At 41.4% G+C, this 21,252-nt stretch overlaps 1 protein-coding gene across 2 annotated transcripts in view; it reads left to right on the top strand.

Annotated features, from left to right (window-relative positions):
* KIF26A (kinesin family member 26A) overlaps nucleotides 1–21,252 on the top strand; it is a 101,261-nt gene that overhangs the window by 38,953 nt on the left and 41,056 nt on the right. For both annotated transcript variants that reach the window (XM_072038239.1, XM_038179873.2), the window contains exon 4: nucleotides 13,832–13,998. In XM_072038239.1, coding sequence (XP_071894340.1) covers nucleotides 13,832–13,998 — 167 coding nt within the window. The remainder of the gene's footprint in view (nucleotides 1–13,831; nucleotides 13,999–21,252) is intronic.

The raw sequence follows: 21,252 nt of genomic DNA, 5'->3' as shown, positions 1-21,252 counted from the left end.
CCATGTTTTTTTATTTATGGCCAGTTTTAATAGTGGCGATATTGGAATTGTCTGTGGAGAGAAAAAGATGGCTTGATTTCTGCTTATCTCCCTTCCCAAACTCGCATGTATTACCTTGTAATGTCACTTACGGTTGCAAAAACACTTCTGGGCTGAATGTTTGGGGTCAGAAGTGCAGGACGTCGTAAATTTTTAATATATGTTTGGAGTTCAAGTGTGAAAATCCATTATATAGATTATAAATTTTTTGAACAGGAATGCATCTTCAAAGCGTAGTGTGGGTGCTGCTCAAACCGAAATAATAACTGTGGGCTTCAGGAGCCGTGAAGAGGAACAGTAATTAAGGATCTGGAGGAAGGTCCAGGAGGGGAAGACTAGGATTGCAACCAGAGTGCAAGAGGTGAAGATGTAATCAGCTGCTTTACCCAAGTGGCCTGTTATGAAAAATTACATAAAATAATCACCAGTAGCAGTGATAAGTAGTTTGACCAGACAGCGAGCACTGTGGAGGGGAGGGAGCTGACATAACTCCATGTAAGACAGCTGATTTGTAGCGGACGACTGACAACTGTAATTAACAAATAGTTCTATATTGATGTTTTTAATTCTAGACCTGACAACTGAATACAAGGTTACTACTCAAATGAAGAGGCATGTTAGCAGTGCTCATCATTGCCATGCTGTTTAACACAAACACAGAAGTAAGGGGAATTTAGGCTTCCTACACGTGTTGGAATCTGGCTGAGATGTAGAAAATTAAAGCCACTGAATATACATTGTACATCTATTAAAAGTATCTGCATGTATTGCTTATTGTAGGAAAAAGAGGTCCAACTGCATGCTTTGAATTGCCTGTGTTATTAGTACGCAGTATTATATTGAACACAAGTGGTAATGTAGCTGTGCCATGTGCTGTAAAGACATCACAGTGAAATAGGGCTTGTTTTGCAAATTGCTTTTTCTTTCATCTTATGCAAAATGAAATCCTTGACACGCTGTATTTCTAGTTTGAATATACACAAATGGTGCTAGTTGTAAGGCAAAATATTGTGTCTCCTTAAATCTTTACTGGTTTCAAAGTTGCTTTAAAAATATATTAAAAAAAATACTTCATCGAAAAATAGGAAAAGCTGCAGTACTGGAAAAGTGAAAGTTACTTAAGTAAAAATTTAAAATATATGTATATAAAACTGTAGACTTATCAGTAGTCAACTACATGTCCCTGAGAGTATTTGTAAATTTAAAGTATAAGTTTATGGCCAGATTGAGTGATTTTGTTCAACTAGGGGTGGGGAGGGTTAGGGGGTGAAGCGGGAGAAAGAGGACTTAGCCATCCATTTGCACGTGCTGCGGGTGTGCTCTAAAACTAAGGGAGTTGCGTTCTTTTGTTTTATGTAAAAAAAAAAAAAAAAAAAAAAATCTCTGAAAGTTGTTTTAGCCACAATTTAAGCTTTCCTGGAGTTCTTAGGAATCAGTCTTCTGCTTACCCTAATGTAAACCAGATGGATTCATTTGGGGATAGTTCAGCCCGTGTTGACTTTCCTGAAATCCTCTTTGTTTGTTTATAGCAAGGATGACTTACATTTTGCTTAGAAGAAGAAATAAAACGCTGACTACGGAGAACGGAAGAATGAGAAGATTTACTTTCCAGCATTTACTTTTTTACGTTGATAAATGTCATACCAACATTTCTAAATTAATATTTAAAGTCTTTCTTGATAGCTTTCTCAGTGACCTTTTATTAATACTATGCGTGAAATATATTTTGTAATGAAACAATTAAAATATAGTGCCTTGACCATAAATCTTGTCTGTAAGACGTTTGGATGACTTTGAGCTTTGAGACATTTCTCAGACTCCATGGATAACATCTTGGCTCTGCAGAAGTCAGCAGCAAACCCCAGACTGGTAGTGGGGCCAGAAGGACAGAGGTTTTTCTGTTTTCTCTTTAGCTTTAGTGGTGTTGGTGCTACTGCCCTTGCAGAGGAAGTACATAAAGGAAGGAGGGGAGGGGGTGACAAAGAAAAATCTTCAAAGCTAGCATTGGTCACTCTCCGTAACAAGTCCAAACAGCAGAAGGAAACCTTTTGATCCAAATTAGTAAATGCTCTCTCATTAACTTAATTTTATAGCCCCTATGCAAAAGACCTTTCCTGAGGCTGTTGTGTCTCAGATGGGCAGAGTTCCCTTCCTTACCGCTTTGTTACCTTAGAGAATGCAGAGGGAGAGGTGTGATGTGGAAGGACAACACTGCTACCAGCACCTTACATTGAGTTGCAAGAGAGACCTTGTCTTAGCCACCAGGTAGCAGATCAGCCTGGAAAACAAAGATTCAGCCTGTACATGCACATAAAAATGTAGCTCACTGTTGTGTGTGACAGCTATGGGCACTTTTTTCTAGATTGCTCCCAGTGTGGGATGTGGAAGATGAAAATGAGTTTGAAATGACTTTTTAAAGTATAGCTCAGGTATCAGAATGACTCAGGAAAATGGTAAGAATTGACAGAAGGGGTATTGGCTACAAGATGGAAAGGAGCATTTCTGTAGGTGAGGGTGTGAATCTTTATAGTGTGTATTTGAACCTGCCATAGTGTTGGTTTTACAGTTGTGGGACAGGGTAACTATCCTCAGGACTCAGACCCTCTTGAGGCTCAAATTACCACCTGAAAACAGCTCTTTTGATCCTTCACCCCTCTAGGCTAAGCGGTTATTATTACAGCTCTCACAGGGAAGCAAGTCCAGACTAGCTTTTGTTGACAACTGAAGTCAACAAGCAATAATAAAGAATGTTGGCCCAGACTTCACCTATACTCATCAGGGGCAGATTTAAGACAAGCAGATTTCAGAGGTTATTTGCAAATGATAATCCACAGAATTTACCTTTGTTGGGTCTCAGGTTATCTCAAGGCCTGTTGCTGACGTTAATTGCCTTCAAACTCCCAGAGGTTCTCTGTGACTTCTGAGGAGCTCCCTGAGAGCGTCACGGGTTTACACACTGCCTTTTTCAAAGTAGCAGGGAATTCAGGTCCACAGTCTCTCTCATCTGGAAAATGTATCATAAACTACACTTAAAGAGAAAATAAAAACTTTTTTTACCCCAGGTTTTAAAATTATTTACTCTTCCACTTGAAACTGTTTCTTTAGGATGGCCTTTTCTGTTCATCCAGGTCATTTCAGTTTCTTTTCTTCCCACTAGTACACTTAAAGTACACATTAACTGAATGTTAATCCATGCATCACACTCCCCTCAACATTAGAAATCACCTTACAAGAAAGTTTCTTACATTTTGGCTGGAGCTGAGAAATGTCCTCCAATAGAGTAAGGCTGTATATCTAATCTGGAAGCGTGACTATTGCTCTGCATTGGCTATGTTGGTTGCTAAGTGTGGGCTTCAGTTGGATGATGCCATGCAGTTTCAGAGGTGAAAGCAGCTGAGGAGCCAGATGAATCGAGGCTGAGCTCAGACCTAAGTCACATGAAGACCAGGGGGAGGAAAAGGCGTTTGCAGAGGTCTCTGTGCCACGTGGAAGGAACTGATCTGCATGGCTGGATACAGGTGTGGATTGCCCAGTTATCCTGCATTGTGCGAAACAGGAGTAAACATCACACATTTTATTGGAAAGCACTTTGAATTTAACATTTGCTCCATAAGCTGAGCACTGGTACGATGGTATATTGAGGTTGAGGAACTCCGGGTGGTTATGCTGTGCACAGTGAGCATCTTTTGTTTTGCAGTATGAGCAGCTGAACACGTGGTAAATACTGATGCTGTTACTTGCAACTGGAATCACTGAATACCCTGAGTGGCAGCTTTTGAAAGGAAGTTTAAGGAACATCAATATAAAATGTATCTACATTTCTATTTGGGCACTTGGGAGAGAATTTATGATGTATAGATAGAGTTCATAGATGTTTCAAGCATTTCATATGTGTGCGTTTAATGGAATGGATTGCCACTTTACTGAACATAGTATCAAATCGGCTCTGTTAATTGAAAAAGATTTTTCACATTATTGCTAATGATGTGACACAGTTTTGTTAGAGATGGTGCATAAAACAGTTCTACTTGAAATGACATTAATGTATGCATTTAAATTCCTTCTTTTCCATTTATGTGCATTATTGATTTTATTTCATTGCTGGGGAGATAATGGATTTATAATTAGAGTACAGTCACTGTAATCAATGATGAGATTATTAGACTTATAAATAGAACTTTAAAGCTGCGATGAGGTAATTTCCCAGTGTAACGAAGGATCAATAATTAGAGGTTTGCTTTGAATCTTAAAGTAGTACTTGTAAGATTTGAGCATGAAATACTTTTAGAGAAGTGAGTCCATATAAATCATTATACAAATTGATGTTGCAGTTTCGTCTTTTTCTGAAGATGGCCTATTTTTATTATTATTGCTTTAGTTTGATGCTCGAATGCTTATGAGTTAATTCCTTTGGGTTTGCACAGCTTCCACTGTCTCTAAATTGGACAAGCTTGTTATTTTCTGATAACTAATTTGAAGGAAGTATTTGAAAGGTGCCATAGGTAGGAGCCCATTGCAGTATTTTTGGTGCTGTTGGGCAAAGATCATGGAGCTGCTATTCAGAGGTTCTCCCCCTTCTGCTTCTCAAAAATCAGAGTGGTAAAGTTGGTCAAGGCAGTCAGCTGTTGTAAGGAGAAGATAGTGAGAAGATGAAGATGGGGAGAGGGGGCATTTATGATGCCTGCCTTGGGAAGGGTCTGAGTTTAGCTGATCTCTGCACAGTAGCTGTGCAGATATTGTCTTCCTTCTGATCAGCCTCTCCTGATGACTCTGAAGTACTTGTGGGGCCCTATGGGAGTAGCACAGCCTCCCCCTACTTGTTAAGCTACGAAAGACTCTAGTGAAAAGATGGATGGGAATGATAAGAACATAAGAAATATCCTACTGGGTGTGAGCTGCAGCACATCTTGCCCAGGGCTGTCTCCAGCAGTGGAACTACAAAAGGTGTTTAGGGAGAGCTGTGGAGCCCGGCTGCTTGCTGCATTCTGCTTGTACTCTCAGCCTGCACAGCTGGGGAGGTCTCAGGGACACAGCTCTGTCTGTTACCTCTGTCTCTGTTTATAGGCCCATTGTCCAGGATATTTCATCCAATTCCTCTCTGACCCTGCTGACATTCTGTGCCTCCTTGACCACCTGTGTCGGCAGGTTCCATGAGTTCACTACCCTAGTACAAAGAAGTACTCATTTTCTTTCATCACTTTTAAACTTACACCCAATTAATTTCATTGACTGTCACCTGTGCCTTACAATACAGGTATGGGTGAACAGCAATTCTTCATTCAGCTTATCCACCACCTCAGTGACTTGGTAGACCTCAGACAGACGCCTCTCAGCCTTCCCCTCTCTAAGCAATAGTCCAACTCTTTCATCTCTCCTCCTAAGGCAGCTACTCCATCCTCTCCACCATTTGGCACTGTTTGCCTGTCGCTTCCACAACTCCACTGCCTTTGTATTCACATGCAGGACTCCAACTGCACCAGCTATTCAAAATGTGGACCCCCTCCTTCTTTGTTCTTAGTACCCTGCATCGTGATGTCCAAAATCTGGTGTTTTCTGTATTTCAAGATGCAGCAGCAACTAAGGTTTGAGAAAACTGCCAATAACTCTTAGATCTTCCATGAGTTGTAACTGCCAGATCTGAGTTCAGCACTCACAGAAGATCCTGAGTTGGAAGGGCTGCGATGAGGTCTCCTCTAAGCCCTCTCTGGGATGAACAAACCAAGAGATCTCAGCTGCTCCTCATACAGACCCTTCACCAGCTTTGTTGCCCTCTTCATGTAGCTAGGGCTTGTATCTCTTCAAGTGAGATACTAGGCAATGGGTGCCTTGTACTTAGCTGTCAGGTAAATTGTTGTTGAGGGGTGCTCTCTTTAAAGCAGTTACATGTGACATATAAGCACTTCAAGCGTGATTGAAAAAGAAATTAGGTATGACAGTCTTCTGGCCGCATTTGCCTTTTATTTGCTGACATTATATGTCAATCATTGTAATAACATAATAAATATAATCAAATTGTAATAATAAGGACCTGTAATTCTTGGCAATGTGATTATTTCATTCTGCAGAATAGAGAAAGCAAGGCATGGTGAAACTTTGAGTTACCTAAAGTCATCGAGAAATTGTATTTTACTGCAGAATAAGAAAGGTGACACAAGTTCTCCTGCTTCAGAGGTCTGTATGTGTCCTGTGCTTTGTTGTTAGAGATGCTTCTGGCCTGTGGAAGTCAGTCCTAATGGAAAAGCATTTGTCTTCTAGTAGGAAAACAAATCCTAAGCTAATGGAAATTTGCACTATTGTGAGCTTGTTAATGAATTCCTTTGCTTGCTCATATCAGCCTCTGACAAAAAGCAGGGATTCGACTACATTTCTCCATTTGAATAAACAGTTCATTTTTAATTTTGACCACAATGGTAAATTAAAATACCCTGAGCAGAACACAGCTATATATTTTGGCTTTGGAGGCTGTAGCTATTGTAACACATGTCAGCAGAGACGGCTTTGAGCAACATTTTCTGATGCTTGCCTTGAGGCATTAGAAGAAACAGTTCCTCTAGTCTGGTTGCTTTAAACTGACTGCACATGTAAAGTCCTGATTTTGAGTGTGTTTATATGCAGCAGCGTCTATGCCCTTCCTGGTACCTCTTTTTCATGTCCCCCAACTTTCTGAGTGGTGGGTTTACATGTGCAGATAGAGGTGATGTATGTGTGATTGGTGGTCAGAGAGCTGCGAAGGAGGATAGAGAGCACCTCTTGCTGCACTGCTGTTCCAGGTGGCTGAAATGTGAGGCCACTTGTGAGGGTGCTGAAGCTCTGTCCATAAGGCTGAGTCAGAATGAGAGGGGCTGGTGTCATTGCAAAGGCTGAAGGGAAGCGGGAGGGCTGCAGGTTCATCACTGCCCTCAGCATCATAGTGCTACCAGAGACTTTCCAGCCTGGGAACATGAGAAGACTGAAGGAAGGAATGGGTGCTTTGGAGGCAAAGGAGACTTGCCTACAACCTTCATAAATATCTCCAGAATCAACACAGTTTAGCTGAGGGATGAGATCAGGAGCCCCTGGTCAGAGGGGAAAAAAAGCTACCTCTTCTTCCTTGTACTGCAAAAGACATCAGTGCTGGAAGGCATGACTTTGGGTGTTCATCTCCTGCAGCTGAACAGCGATGTCCTTCCATGAAGCACAGACTGCTTGTGATTTCAGATAGTAAAAATCTAAAACCTTAAACTGTGTTTGTAATTCAGGTATTAGTCGAAAAAGAAAGAGCTTTGAGGTTGCCTTTGGGTCTCCTACATTACTTTCCTGTCTGGTAGTAAACGGGCCTTCCTATTTCTGTTTAATTCTGCTTTTCTGTGATTTTCCCCTTCTGCCTCATCTTATGAGATCAACAATAAGCCAGGCATTAGTGACTCTCATAGAAAACCTGGGCTGGGGGAAGGGATGTTATGCTCTGCATTTTATGAGCATCGTGTGTTCAGTGCGACTCCAAGTCTGAAAGTACAGGTTGAGGCATTCTTGTTACCACATCGCAGCTGCAGGTTATAAAATGACTTCAGTAGTGTATTGTAGTTATAAAATGCCCTAGTTATTTTATAATGAGCCCCAGCAGAAACATTGTCAAAGGATAGTAAAAAGTTTATCCGAACACGTTTCACTTCAACCTGATGTATACTGCACAGTTAACTTTATGTGATGCTGGTCAACCTGGGAGGGAGACATTTCACGTAGAAGATGTATGCAGGACCTATCCGTGCTTGAGGGGAAGGAGGGTTTATAGCATGAGCATTGCCCAGGTAGAGATTTACGTCACATTTGTTCCAGCTAGTAGGTCATAAGGATTTTAGCATAAATCATGTAGGGGGGGAATTATTATTTTACCATATACAAACAATAACCTTAGTATATTGTAAAATTGTTAAATCAAACAGTTTTTACAGTTTAATTGGCTGTGACATTCTTGTCTAAAAGTGGAAAATAGCAAGTTAAAGCAAATACTTAACTCACGGACAGACCAGCAAAACTTTGAAAAGGGGTAAAAACAGCCTGGGGGAGGGGGGATGCCTCAGCAGAGACTGAGGCTTGATCTTGCTAGAGCTTCAGCAGCAATTCTCTAGTGAAGTTCTGCTGAATGCTTCCATTACAGAACCAATTTTTGGAAATAAAATAAATTGTATTGAGTTCTGACTTTGGTTACACTGATGTCTATCAGACATGCTTTTGTAATTTTCTCCCTTCCCAATTCTGTGAATTCATCCTTAAGGACAAAGTATTTATATGTATATTTAGACATTGTATCTGATTACTTTCTTTTGCAGATCTATCCAGACTTATGATTTTCCTTTACAATCACAGTGCTGCCCAGGGAACGATCTATTTCTCTCTGCGTGGATTTTTATCTTACTGTGTTTGCTTTTTGCCTGTCACCGGGCTCACATTTTGCACAAGTTGCAGGGACAAAGTGACAGCACCTAATTTGGCTTTTGTTGGATCTGTGGACAAAGATCAATGTCCAGAGAATGGAAATACTCAGGAAAGTGAAAATGTTATGGCTCAGGCTTTGGCTTTGCACTTCAAACTTGCTAAGAGCTTGTTAGAGTTGTAATTGCCCTTTCGATGGTAATGACAGCATACTGCGTACCTGGAAATTAAATCTATGGCCAACCACTCTACAGTGTGATTTAGACAAGCCTGACTTGTTTAAACCTGGGCAGATGTTTCCTGCCACCTGGTCACAGCAGGAAACCTGTGTGCTGGGAATCGGGGATGGGGCAGGGGCTGCCCTGCCCTGCCCAGCACATCTCCACAGCCCGAGGATGTCAGGTTGCCTCTGTCTCTTCTTGCCCTCTCCCTGAGCCTTCGGGCGATTTAACCAGGAGCAATCTGTGCTGTGGTTGCTTGCTGTGGACCTGCCAACCTCAGTTGCACGTGTGGATGCTGCCAGCCAAAATGCTGCCCATCCAGCTGTGCTCCCATGCCCTCAGGATGGGCATGCCAAAACCCTCCTGTCACTGACGCAGGCACTGATATGGAGCGCAGAGACACTGGCATGCATGAACCTGCGAAACACCTGGTTGATGTTTTCAACCCTTGCCCTTGCTGTGCTTTTACTGGTACCAGTTCCCCTGTGGCTTCAGAGAGAGTAAAGGGAAGGGGCTGTACAGAGAAGTTTTGGAAATCCTTCCTTTGAGGGTTGGCTGGTTTCCAGAGGGTTAATGGATTTTGTCACACCCAACTTTTTCTTAGAAAATAAAAACCATTAATCTCTGGATGGAGGCCTGTGACGTTTCAAATATTCAGTAACACTTTATAGTGACAGGGTTGTGATTTCTGTGTTTGATCATGAGTGATTTATGAGAATTTAGTAAACAGAAGCGCAGTTCCCTTTCAGCCACATGCTGGAGTCTTCTCCCTGTGCAAACTTGTGCACTTAAAAAAACCCTGCAGAGCTGCTCCTGTTCCTCTAGAGAAATATTTTCGACAGGCAGTTCCCAGAAGAGCATGGATTGAGATGAGGGAGCGGCGTGAGGTAATTCCCATGCTTAATTTAAAAACAAAGCTCACTTACCTCACTTGTACCCCTTCGGCATCGGTAAGTGACACAAGGAGAAACCATACTGTGACAAACTGGAGTGTGCAGGAGGGTCCCATTATCTGTGTTTAGTGTTTCTGCCTCAGGGCAAATGACTAGGACCTGATAAATTTCCTCATACCTGAACTGGATTTTCTTGAACCAGTAACAGTCCTGGTATGCAACTGCAAGGAGCGATGTGCCCATGGAGCTGTTTCTCCTAACGCTTCTGTGTCCTCCCTGGTTTGCTGTTGTTCTCAGGTAGACTAATTTCTCTTCTTCCCCGTGATCCATCTTTGCCTTTCTGTGCTTCATTCACATGGGATGGTGCTGGTCCCGTAGGGCTGAGGTGGGTCAGTCTCAGATGTCCCATTTTGCAGAAGTAATGGAAGGATTTAGGAGCCTAAATTTAAGAGCAAGTCTGTGGGATTGCAGCCTGGAGGTGTCTCAGGACATATCCTCCTGGGTGGCCGTGTACCTGTTTGGTCCCCATGCCAATGGGGCTGCCTGCCTGATTTCCACAAAACCTGCAAACCATGCACAGAGCTGAAAATGGGCAAGATGGGAATGTGGCCATCAGTGTTTGGCCATGTAGCCGTCTCCCATTTGGAAAGCTGAAGTGAGCTCCCAACTTATTTACCCATGCTGAAATGTTGCCTTAGCTAGGGATGCTGCAAGTGCCTGTAGGAGGGCTGACCCTGCCCTCCTCATCAGCTGAGAGATGTCGCTGTCTCATAGCGAGCTGAACGTGGTTGTGTTGGAAAATGCTTCCACTTTGTATGGTGCAAGCAGTCCTTGAATCTTAAACTTGGAAGATCTTGTTTGGCTTTTTTTCTAGCTTCTCACTGAGAGGTAGCATCAGTTTTCCTGCAGTGTTTAAGAATTCTAATTGAGTAATTGAAGACTTAATGAAAAAGGTATGGATTGTTGTCCTCTGCAGTAGTCCTATGATGAATTTATCTTGCACATCTTATTTCACTTTCCTCTCTACAAGAGTCAATGCATTCTCCTTAGCTTCCCCTCATCCTCCTTCGATATAAATCAAATGCATAGAAGTGTGAATAGTACTGCCAAACTTACCTAGAAATTACAGTATGAGTTTTAGAAGTGTCTAATGATTCTGGGAATGGCAATTTACAGACATCCAGTTTAGATACTTTGGCTAGCAAACTGATGTTTGAAAAGTATAAACCATCTGCTATCTGAAAAATGAGGTTTGATTTGGATATTTCAAGTTAGATGCCTGATATACCCGCAATCATTGGTCTCAGATATGTAGGCTTTTAAGTTCTCATAGAAGTGGAAAAAGTGCTGAAGAAAGCATGTGTGTTATCAGTTTCTCATGTTTTTTGTTAAATGTGAATAGCTTAATAGGAATTGACCTGTCAGAAGACAAGTAGAGTATTTACAAAGAAGCAAAACCTGGTCAACAGATTCCAGTCAGTTCTTATAAATCTAGCCCACTTTGCTGCAAAATTCCCTGAAGTTTCATGCTAACCCTACAGATTTTAGTTTTAACTTCAGATTATGCTGTCACTTAGGTTATGCATGAGTATGGTTGGTTAGAAGCACGTTGCTTTTGCATTCCTTTTTCAATATGTTGTTTAAATGTGCTTTTCTTTGTTTCAAAATCCTGCTGTCTAATATAGCCCCATTAAAAGTGAATGGAAAAATACATTTGGGGAATTCAGCTTGACCCTGTAATTTTTAATCTGAGACAGTGCACGTGATGGAGGGTTGTGGTTGTCTTCCTGGCAGAACGTGTGGGAATATTCAAGCACTAATGCTAGTCTGGCAGTGGCTGCTGGTAGGGTTTCCCTCTCATGCTGGCCACTGGGCATGGCAGGCCCTTGGTGTGCCAATTTGCAAGCCCCACGTACCAGCTCCAGCATTTCTCACCCCTTCTCTTCAGGAACCAGTCTTGCTCCACCTTGCTTCATCGCTTTGCTGTATAACTCTACTTTCATCACTCAAATTGCTTAATTAGACAAAACTCAAGGTGAAGCATAGCACTGTGTGCACCAGTAGTGACACTGGGCAGCCTGGTGTTAGAGCTGATGCAGCAGCTTAGGTCAAAGATTGTAAGTCTGCCTCTTCCTTATTGGCATTTAATTTTCTGTGACTCGTGTCACATGTTCTTGTGCTGGTTGTTCTCCTATGCATCTGACGCAGGTTGCTTAATTTATACATTGCTGAGCCCATAGTAAGCTCTGCTTATTAGTAGCACTTTGCGTCGGTTTAGCAAACTCAGAAGGTGGCATGTTTGGATCTTTCCCAGCCTGCTTTTTTCTTTTCCTCGTGCCATATACTTCCCATAGTTGGTGTAGGTCAGGACCATACATTTGCTGCTTCATTTTGTTCATGCTCAAGTATCTGTTTCATTCACCACCTACCTCACAGTCCTCCTTACTCAATCATTTAAATTTTAGCAACTAACCCCATGAGCAGATCTCATCCTTTTCCAGGCATCTCAGTTCCTGGCTGTCCATATGTGGTGGTTTAACACCAGTAGATCGTGGCAGGGATAGTTTTCATTTTCTGAGTGTGTGTTGCTGGCATACCATTTCTGTGCCATTCTTGACCTCTAGTGGTGTTCGGTTTCTGCTTTTTTACCTGCATCGCTAAAATATCTGTTCTCCTGAGACTTCTGTGTGACAAAGTGAAGGGATTTTGTAGAAGGTTATTTAAAGCTTCAAGTTAGGCTTTTAGCACAAGTAACTTCACCAGGATTAAGTTAATCTGTGTGAATATTGTTCTGTGTCTCAGCCTCAGATCTCGTAGGTGAGGTCTATAAAAGCGCTTTTTGGTGTGGCAGTCTAGGGTAAAGCATTAGTCAGCCACTCCATAATACTGATAATAATATTAATCTTTAAAGAGCAGACGTTTGGAAGAGCTGAGTGCACTTTCTTCTTCTTGACTTCTCTGGGAACTGGGAATTCAGCACTCAGAACCTATGGGAATGAGTCCAAATGAAACTCCAGACAGCCTTTCATGCATCAGTCAAACACTGCTTGGCTGGCAGAGTTTTCTTATACTTGATACTGGGGTTACCTCAGTTCTCATGAGAACAACTCTGTTTTTTTCATTGTATGAGGAAATTGAGTGTGTGTGTAGCTGGGAAGGTGCTGTTACCGAGTCTGTGTATCTGTAGTTGTAAAACATGATCTATGGCAGCACAAAACTTAAAATTTGGTGGCATCCCAGGAAGTACTTAATTGCGTTTGTGCTTCATTACAAGGCTGTCTCCTTTTCCGGAATTTATTTTAGCTAATTAGTTGGAAATGTCAAAGTAGTATTTCAGATGACAGAAATATCATATATTATCATACATGAAGCAATTAACTCTTTTGACAAATATTTATTGTGGTGTCGTCTTTAATTAAATCCTCAGTACTCCTAGACAGAGAGCAGGTTCTCCCTAAAATGAGTCCTTCCCAGCACTGTCAGTAAGTATTTGACTGATGGGACTTAATTGAACTTGATTCTGAAAGAGGTAGTGGCCTGGGCATGATGATGTCGATGTGACACAATTTCACAATACAAATGTCTGATTTTTTGGCAAAATCCCCAAACCACTACTTTCTTCCAGACTCTGTCTCAAATACCACAGATAGGTTATGCTGGAGAAGATGCATCTCCAGCCACTCCTCTTTTCCCACTGGAACAGTTTGCAGGAGACAAAAAAGGCCAGGCGCTTGTGCTGCTAAGATGGATAATGTAGACAAGCAGGGCTGTATACATGTTCTAAAAAATCATTTTTTTTTATTTAGTTCCTGGGGTTATTCATGTGGAAACAAGTTACAAATGTGACCATTTGGTTAGTTCCTCTTACACAGATAGGTCTGGTAGATGATGTGCCACTGAGAAATAATTCCTGACAGTTACAACTGAACCAGATAAACAGTTCTGCCAGCTCCCAAATAACACCGTAAAACAACGGGTTCTGCTTATCGTTTTCCATTTCTTCATGCCTGTCAAACTATTTAACTGCACATTACCCATCACAATAGGTCTCTGTGTTATTCTGCTTGTCTGCTACAGTCATGGTTTTTACCTTCTCTGTTGCAGGACCTTCTGTGGTACGCCTGTCCACTTGTGTCTCTCCTCAGCCACTGTTGGTCTTCACGTTTGCCCTTGCAAAGACACTCTTTGGAAGCAGTGCATGTAAATGCTCCATGTCATGCAAGATTATTAACCTGTATATGTGTTTTTTCTTTTTGTTTCTTTCAGGCAGAAACAGCACCAGAAGGTGGCCGGGATGGACCCAGCGTTCAGGTCAGCTCAGGGCAGAACAACTCCGACCCCACGGGAACAGGCGGCTCAGTGGCCTCCCAGAGCTTGGTGGCTCCAGCTGGGGTCTCGGCAGGTACCTCAGCTGCGGCTTCGTTCTTCATAAGGTAGTTTGTCATTTTGCTGTTTTCTGTAAATGCTCATGGGTGTTCAAATGGTTGTGAAATGCTTTGAGTCTTTGCTGCAGGTAGAAGGTGGAGCGTTTGGTGCTGGTTGCTGAGAGGTGGAATTAGTCTTGTGGTTGTGACTGTAACTTTCCACTGCTATAGGGAAGCAGGGATGTGATGGTGACATCCCCTTTCTCACTCTGGATGCCTGAGCAGGAACCTCATTTGATCGAAACCTAATAATATGTGCTGCTCTGGTCTTTATCTGATCCTTAACGGATCTTTCTACCTGTAGCCAATCTGTTTTTGAGTAGGTTTCCTTGAAGCAGAAGCTAAAGTAATGAGGCTTTTACACTCTGATCAAAAATAGGAGGTTTTTATTTAGGTTTTTATTCAGTAGCATGACTGGATGTGCAAATGGAGGTGGTTTTTTTGTTGTTTTTTTTTTTTTTTTCCCCACAGTTGGTAGCAACAGTTAAAACAGTTTAAGACATTAGTTTTTTAGCAGCAGCCTAGAACAATCTTTTTTTTTGATTCTTGGGTCTTATAATGAAAATAAGCTGTTGGTTTTGTTTGTGAAATGTTTGTTGTAATTAGCACTGTTGATTAAATGCAATGTGCTCTCAAGCAGATGGTATTTAAAACAACAAAATTCAGGGCTTTGTACTTGCATTCCAAACTCCTTTTTTAATTCAGAACTGAGCATGTTTTTAGACAATATTGAAAAACGTATGTCTGTGAATGGCATTAAAGTAAAATTTATGCACTAAGGATCATTTTTATCATGTAAGTATGTAAAAATTGTATTGTTTCCCTTTTCTTTATCTTTAATTCTTTTTGCAACATTAAAAAACAGAAAAGGAATTTTAGTGTAAGTTATAATCTGATCTCAAAAAGAGCTTGGCTTCCCAAGTCCTGTTAGAGGAGACCATGGTACAATGAGTCTGAACCATTACATGCCTACATACCACCGTGACTGTGTACACAAGAAACTGGGAAGGGTCTACCCAAAGTGTTGCATGTGGAAGTTCTAGCATTGAGTCTATGCCTGCACAATTAAAATCAACACAGAAGTGGTTGACAACAGGGAATAATCCGTTTGAGATAGTTACCTGAAGTTAGTGGAAGTAGAGAAGAAAGTAAGGGGAAAAGCTCAGTTAGACACTTGTGGCTTTGTTGTGTTTTTTTTTTAGTTACCTAAATAAGGACAGATGAATCCACTACAAAGTGCTTAGAGTGGACGGCAGCACAGCTTTTATTACAGTATTTCATAATGTGGGTATGAACAGTCTGATTTAGTTTAAACTACTTTTTTTTTTTCAGGGTGAATCTGTATGTTTTAAGCTAACGTAAAGACTAACTTTACATTAGCAAGGCTGGAAAATTCAGAAAATAAAACAACGCCCTTAGAATTAAAAGAAATAAATTGGTGCATAATAATCTGAAATAACATCCGAATCTTTTCTTCCCAGTGATAATTCTGCCAGTGGTCAGCAAAATACATTTCTGGTTTTGTTGTAAAGAGATGGATCTTTGCTAATGATTGTCATTGGCTTAATTCAAAGATTCTTGAAGTCAACAGCAAGACTTCAAATTACATCACTGTATGTTGGATCAGGCCCTAATTGCTTCTCATGAATCTGTCTTTGCCCTGAGTGAGCTGGAGTTTTATAGCTTTAGCAGCTATGTGCTAGCTAAAACATTTTAAAACCCATTAGTGCATTGCTTATTCCCTACCCATGTTTCCTCTGTTCAAAATTCCCTTCAAATGTTAACCAAATGATAGCGCTGGATGATTTTTTTTTTTCCACAAAGCACTTGTGTGTTTCTTTCTTTTAACAGTTATCAGTTATCTAGAGTAGTTTTGTAGCATTTTCATGATCTTTAATCACAATGCATTGCAGCATTAATTTCTCAGTCTTCCAGAGCCCATCTAGGAATCTTTTGTTCCCTAAAAGCAAGCATTCAAGAAATGAGTTCAGTTATTGAAAACACAGATTGAAATGCAGAAAATCATATGAAAGTGGGGGGAGGGAGATTCAGTTTGATCCACGGCAATTGTGCATATGTTAAGCAGGTTCTCAGGTGGGTACCATTGCCTAGTCCTGGCCAGGTGTCTCCATCCCCATTGGCCTTAACCTTCTTCTCCTGCTGCGCCCTCTGTTTCTGATGCCTCCTGACATGGGGACCTACAGAACAAAGGTTTGATGCTGCCTCTTCCCCTCAGTCCTGAGGTATGTAGTTCTAAGGACAAGAGGAGAGGAAGAGGAGGAAATCTTCAGGGGTGAAGAGAGACAGATGCTAGCAGAAATTGGAATAGAAGGATATCAATGGTTGCAGTGATTTTCTTCAGTCCGGATAGGATATCATGTTTATTTCATCTAAACTTTCCAGTCCCATTTCTTCCATCCCTTTGCACCATCCAGTTTACAGCACTTGTCATAGAAATAAACTAGCTAGGCAAAAATATGCATGTGTATTAACTCTCAGTGTATTGGGGTACATGGTTAGTTACTCTGGATGACAAAGTCATTGTAGGTTTCTTGTGGAAGCTGCATCTGTGATTTACTTAGCAGCAGTAACAGTAGATCCAGACATTTTCACATGAATAAAGGCTTCCAGTTGTCGCCTTCATGAAGCAGCATTAACTGTGTTTGTACAGGTCCTAGCACAATTAGCTTTTGGGCTGTGGCATGGTTTGCTGGCAGCAGATAAATGTCTATTTCACATTAAAACTGGAGTCTCTATTCAGTGAAATAGCACCCTTTGACTCTTGCTTGTGGGCTGGCTTGTGCCTGGGAAAGGAGGAGGTCTGTGCAGCTTTTTTTTTGGTTTGCTTGTTTTTTTTACTCCAATTTGCTCCTCAGTGAGAGTTGTAGCTTTGAGTTTGTAAGGTCACAAACTCAGAAGACAATACAGAGGGGTTTATGTCCTTACATGGATAGAAAAAAAAAAAAAAGAACTACAGCAAAATCTGTACCTAGTGGTGAGAGGTACATGTAGTTAAAATTAATGTCTTTAAGATAGTCTTTGCTGTGAATGCATTGGTTTTGTTAAGCATATGTGAAGCCAAAATTTACATATTCATCCAGAGCTCTTTCTCATTTGAATGTCATATTTAATTTCTTCAAGATTAATTATGTTGTGCTTTTCAAAAAAAAAAAAAGGAAAAGCATTTTATTCATTACCTAGAAATGCAGAGTGTCTAGCACAGAAGTGCTAAGTATTCAAAATCAAAGCCAAATATTAGAAACAGCAGACAGAAGCGTATTAAGAAATTAAATCAGTTTTTAAGCCTTTTTCCCTCACTCTGATCTGTCATAGAAGGAGAAAAGCTTTGATTAACGTCTGACTCTGCCACACAAGCAAATTGCCAGACATTACTCAATGGTCGTGTTACTGAAGGACTGGAGGATTTAGAAGAAAATGCAGCTTCTCAGTAGGTCACTGTCAGAATAAGAAAGCCAGAGCAAGAAGTACAGCTCATGGGCATTGATGGGTGTGAAGAGGTTCCCAGTTTACCCTTACAGTGCAGGTGATGTTTAACCTGGTATTCCTCAGATTTAAGAAAAATGGGGGTTGCTTTGACCATTGGCATGGAGCGAGTGATGCCTTGTTGCTGTAGTGGCTCCATACTTTGAACCTGTTTCCAGGGCCTTTTCCTCTTTTTATTCTTCTCTTCTCTTTTATTCTCTCTCTCTTCTTTAATTTTTAATTTTATTTATTTTTTTAATTTTTTTTTTTGGTATAAGTGACCTGAATGTGCAATTACCAAGTGAAAATAGGCAAGATAGTTGTAGGGACTCCTCTGTGGTCTGAATTCTCTTATGCTCACAGCTAAGTAAATATTGGCTTATTGTGATAGAAAGCTGTAATAAGCTCTCAGGTCTTTTGTCAGGCAGACACCTGGGGAAGAGAGGCTGTGGTGTTTCCACGAACAGGCAGAAGGGCAGTGAGGAGGAGGAGAATGGGCATGCACTTTGGAGGAGGTTAATTGCCTAAAAAGAACATACCACTCCCTTGGGAGTCAAGAGTCAAGGCTCCCTAAAAATTGAAGCCATTGGGTGATTTTTGCCTGTTGGTGGCTGGAAGCTGTTGTGGCAGTGCTGCCCGTGCTGCTGGCTGGGGTTGTGGAGCTTTGGTGGGAGTGCGGGTGTCCGGCCTCAGTGCCCCAAGGCGAGCTGGAGGGAAGAGTCAGAGCAGTTTGGAAGGAATGATGTATAGAGCCAAGAAACCCTGAGCAAGGTTGAGCAGAAGACAAGCTGTATTACATTGCCTTCCTTAATCATCTTTGATAGTGGATTATTTTTGTGTCTTTTCAAGCTGGTTTGGTCGCAGGGTTGCGCTTGCTGCCATGGGACCACTGACTTTGAGGCAGGGAAGGAGCTGTGTGTTTGCAACTGTTTTCCCTCGCATCTGCCTGCTTTTGTTTGATGAATTACTCTCCAAACATAGCACTCAGTATGCGCTCACTAGTTTCTAGGTCTCTATATCATTTGCAGTGTTGCTGGGCTTTGCTAGATTAAAACCAGTTAAGTTAATAAATCTGGAGAATCATGATGGTGAGTCACACCCATTATCTGTCCACTCTCGTCATATTCCTGTGTGTTTAGGAAAGCAGTGTCAATTTTAGACATGACATAAAACACTACACATGATACACTTTTTGCAAGCAGCTTTTCTTAACAAGACATAACATACAAGCTCTGAGTAATGTAATTGAACATCTTAAGAGTTAAAATAAGCATAGTCGTCTTTTTCTTGATTCAGGATATTCCATCATATTGTAATGCCTGTGAGTTGTGGATTAAAGAATCTAATTATTCACTAATGAGCAGTAATGGTACATATAAACTAAGGGTCACTATCCTATTACAGGCACCTGATGGTTCACTGATAAGCATTTGGTCATTAGATTGACCATAAAATATAGTCAATAATTGAGGTTACTCATAGAGCAGACACCTTATCAGCTCTAGGCATGGTGGGACAGCTTGTCAGTACTCTGTGTACTGATTGTGCTGTGACTGAGCATATGATTAGGGTATTGAAGCAGTCTGTATCTAATGAAACTGCAGGAAAGGCATAGCAATATTAGCACAACCACTAAATGACTAATGTGTTTTTGTTCCAAGCCTCAGACACTTCAATTAGTTCCAATAAACTCTGATCTAGTGTAGCGGTAGGCAGAGGATTCAGATATTTTGTGCACAAGCTTTCATTACACTAGTCAAAATTTGTAACGTTTCGGGGACAGATGAAATCTGCATGGCTTTGAATGAAAAACGATGGAAATAATAAAGGCTGTCATTACCATTTTTACTTCACTTTTTCAGTTTTATTTTTGCGTTTTTTTTTCAGATTCGGAATACTTTCTGAGACAATAGCTGCTGCCTGATTTAAAAGATGAAGCTGACAGTAGCAAATTAGATGTCTACACGTTCTGCTTTAAGATCCGCTCATGCAGTTCATGTAGGCTTGTGCATATAGATCTAAACTTGGAACGTTCCTTAGCGTTTTGTACCATATGGAACATTAGTCAAATAGCCTGCCTCTTGAAGGCTTTTGTGGAGATATTGATTTTACTGTGCTTCAAACTGTTGCTGAGAAAATAACCTCAGAACCATTCTTTTATGATTTTTTTTTTTTTCCGTGAGGATGCCTTAACTTTCATAAATTATTTAATATGGTGAAGGATGCAAAATGCCTTTTGTCTTTCTGAACTGCTGTTCAGGCGTCTGTGATGCGACCTTGGAAAGTAACCATAGAAACATGTTAAAAGCATCAACTGAAAATCAGTAGTTCGGTTTGACAGTGATGCAAATTCTGTGAAAGAAGATTATGATGTATTAGGAACACTTGAGGCATATATTACTGCTAACCTGTTAAACCTGATTATTCCATGACTATCAGTACTTTCAGAATTTAATGCAGGGGAAAAAAAGAACAAAAAATGAAACATACATTTATGTTTTTTAAGTTGCCATGTTTAAGATGTTTTTAGCTAAAGCACTTCAGCCTGCCATTCTCTGTCCTGTTAAAAGCAAGAATTATATTTCTGCTAAGCTCATAATGTAGTTCACCAGTTTTCTGTATTTAATAGCTGTAAACTTTTGCCCTGTACCCTGCTGGGATGTGCTGGTATCCCGGCTTTGTGCGGAGCTGGCACAATTTAAATCTCTTTGACAGCTAAAGTAGATAACTGGGTTATGAATAAGTAGTAGTTCACCAGAAGGTGAAGAAAATGTGTGACTCATTGGGTCCTGAGCTAGACCTTTTAGTGCTGACCTGTGGTAGTCAGGCTAGTTTGTGAGGCTGAAACAGAAGTGCCTGTGATACTTACGGGTAACTGTAGTAAATTTTTTGCAAATGACGAGTCAAGGGAAGATGCAGAGTCAGTTGTTAAAGCTGTCTTGTTCAGAGAAGTCCACACCCAAGAAATCATGTTGAGGTGTGTGGGAAAATTAAATTTATATTTCATTTTAATTTTAATTAATTTTTTTCACCCAGGAAAGCAAGGTACCAGCTCTTTCCAGCTAAGACTGCCTTGCTGGCAGAGATATCCAAAAAACTGTACGTGCATGGTTTGTCTCCACTTCACAGCGTCATGGCAGTATCATGGGAGCCACAGAGCTCTTCCAGGGACACAACAACTGTCTGGCATTAATGCAGCACAACAGCCACTCGGAGGAGCATCAGTCCTTCTTCATTAAATGCCCTACTGTGCCCCGCTTTCTCTTGCTGCCATTTAATTGTTGTTGGAAGTCAGTTGGGAAGGGTGGCTGAGCAATCTGTAGCTTGGGGGCAGAGATACAGATGTGCAGGTGAAGTGAAGCATCCAGGTGTTTTAGGGGGAGCCAGATGTGTTAATTCCCCCTCATGAATCTCTCGTCAGAATCTGGAGGGCTGGAGCAGCCTGCTCCCTGCAGCGTTGCCTCACTGCATGCTGCTGGAGGGGGAGACGCCTTCCCAGACACCTTCCCAGACCCCCTTTCCCTGCTGCATGGAGCTGGGGAGAGCACGAAAGCCCTCACACAGGTGTGCAAATGCAGACGGAGCAGGTGCCACCAGACGGCTTGCCTCATCCTGTCGGTGCCATGCCACGGCTGCTGGAATGCATTTACTGGCTGTCCCTGGGGTGCAGACATGACCCGTGCCTAGCACAGTGCTATGTGGGGACAGGAGACGGGGCAGGGTGTGTAGCATTGTGCAGTATCTTGTATCATCTTCAGGCAGCTTAAGCTTTTCTAGTTG

The sequence above is a fragment of the Anas platyrhynchos genome, chromosome 5, assembly GCF_047663525.1.
Source record: "Anas platyrhynchos isolate ZD024472 breed Pekin duck chromosome 5, IASCAAS_PekinDuck_T2T, whole genome shotgun sequence".
NCBI classification, from domain to species: domain Eukaryota; kingdom Metazoa; phylum Chordata; class Aves; order Anseriformes; family Anatidae; genus Anas; species Anas platyrhynchos.
The sequence above is the reverse complement of the archived record's forward strand: the minus strand, read 5'-3'. Positions and strand labels throughout refer to the sequence as shown.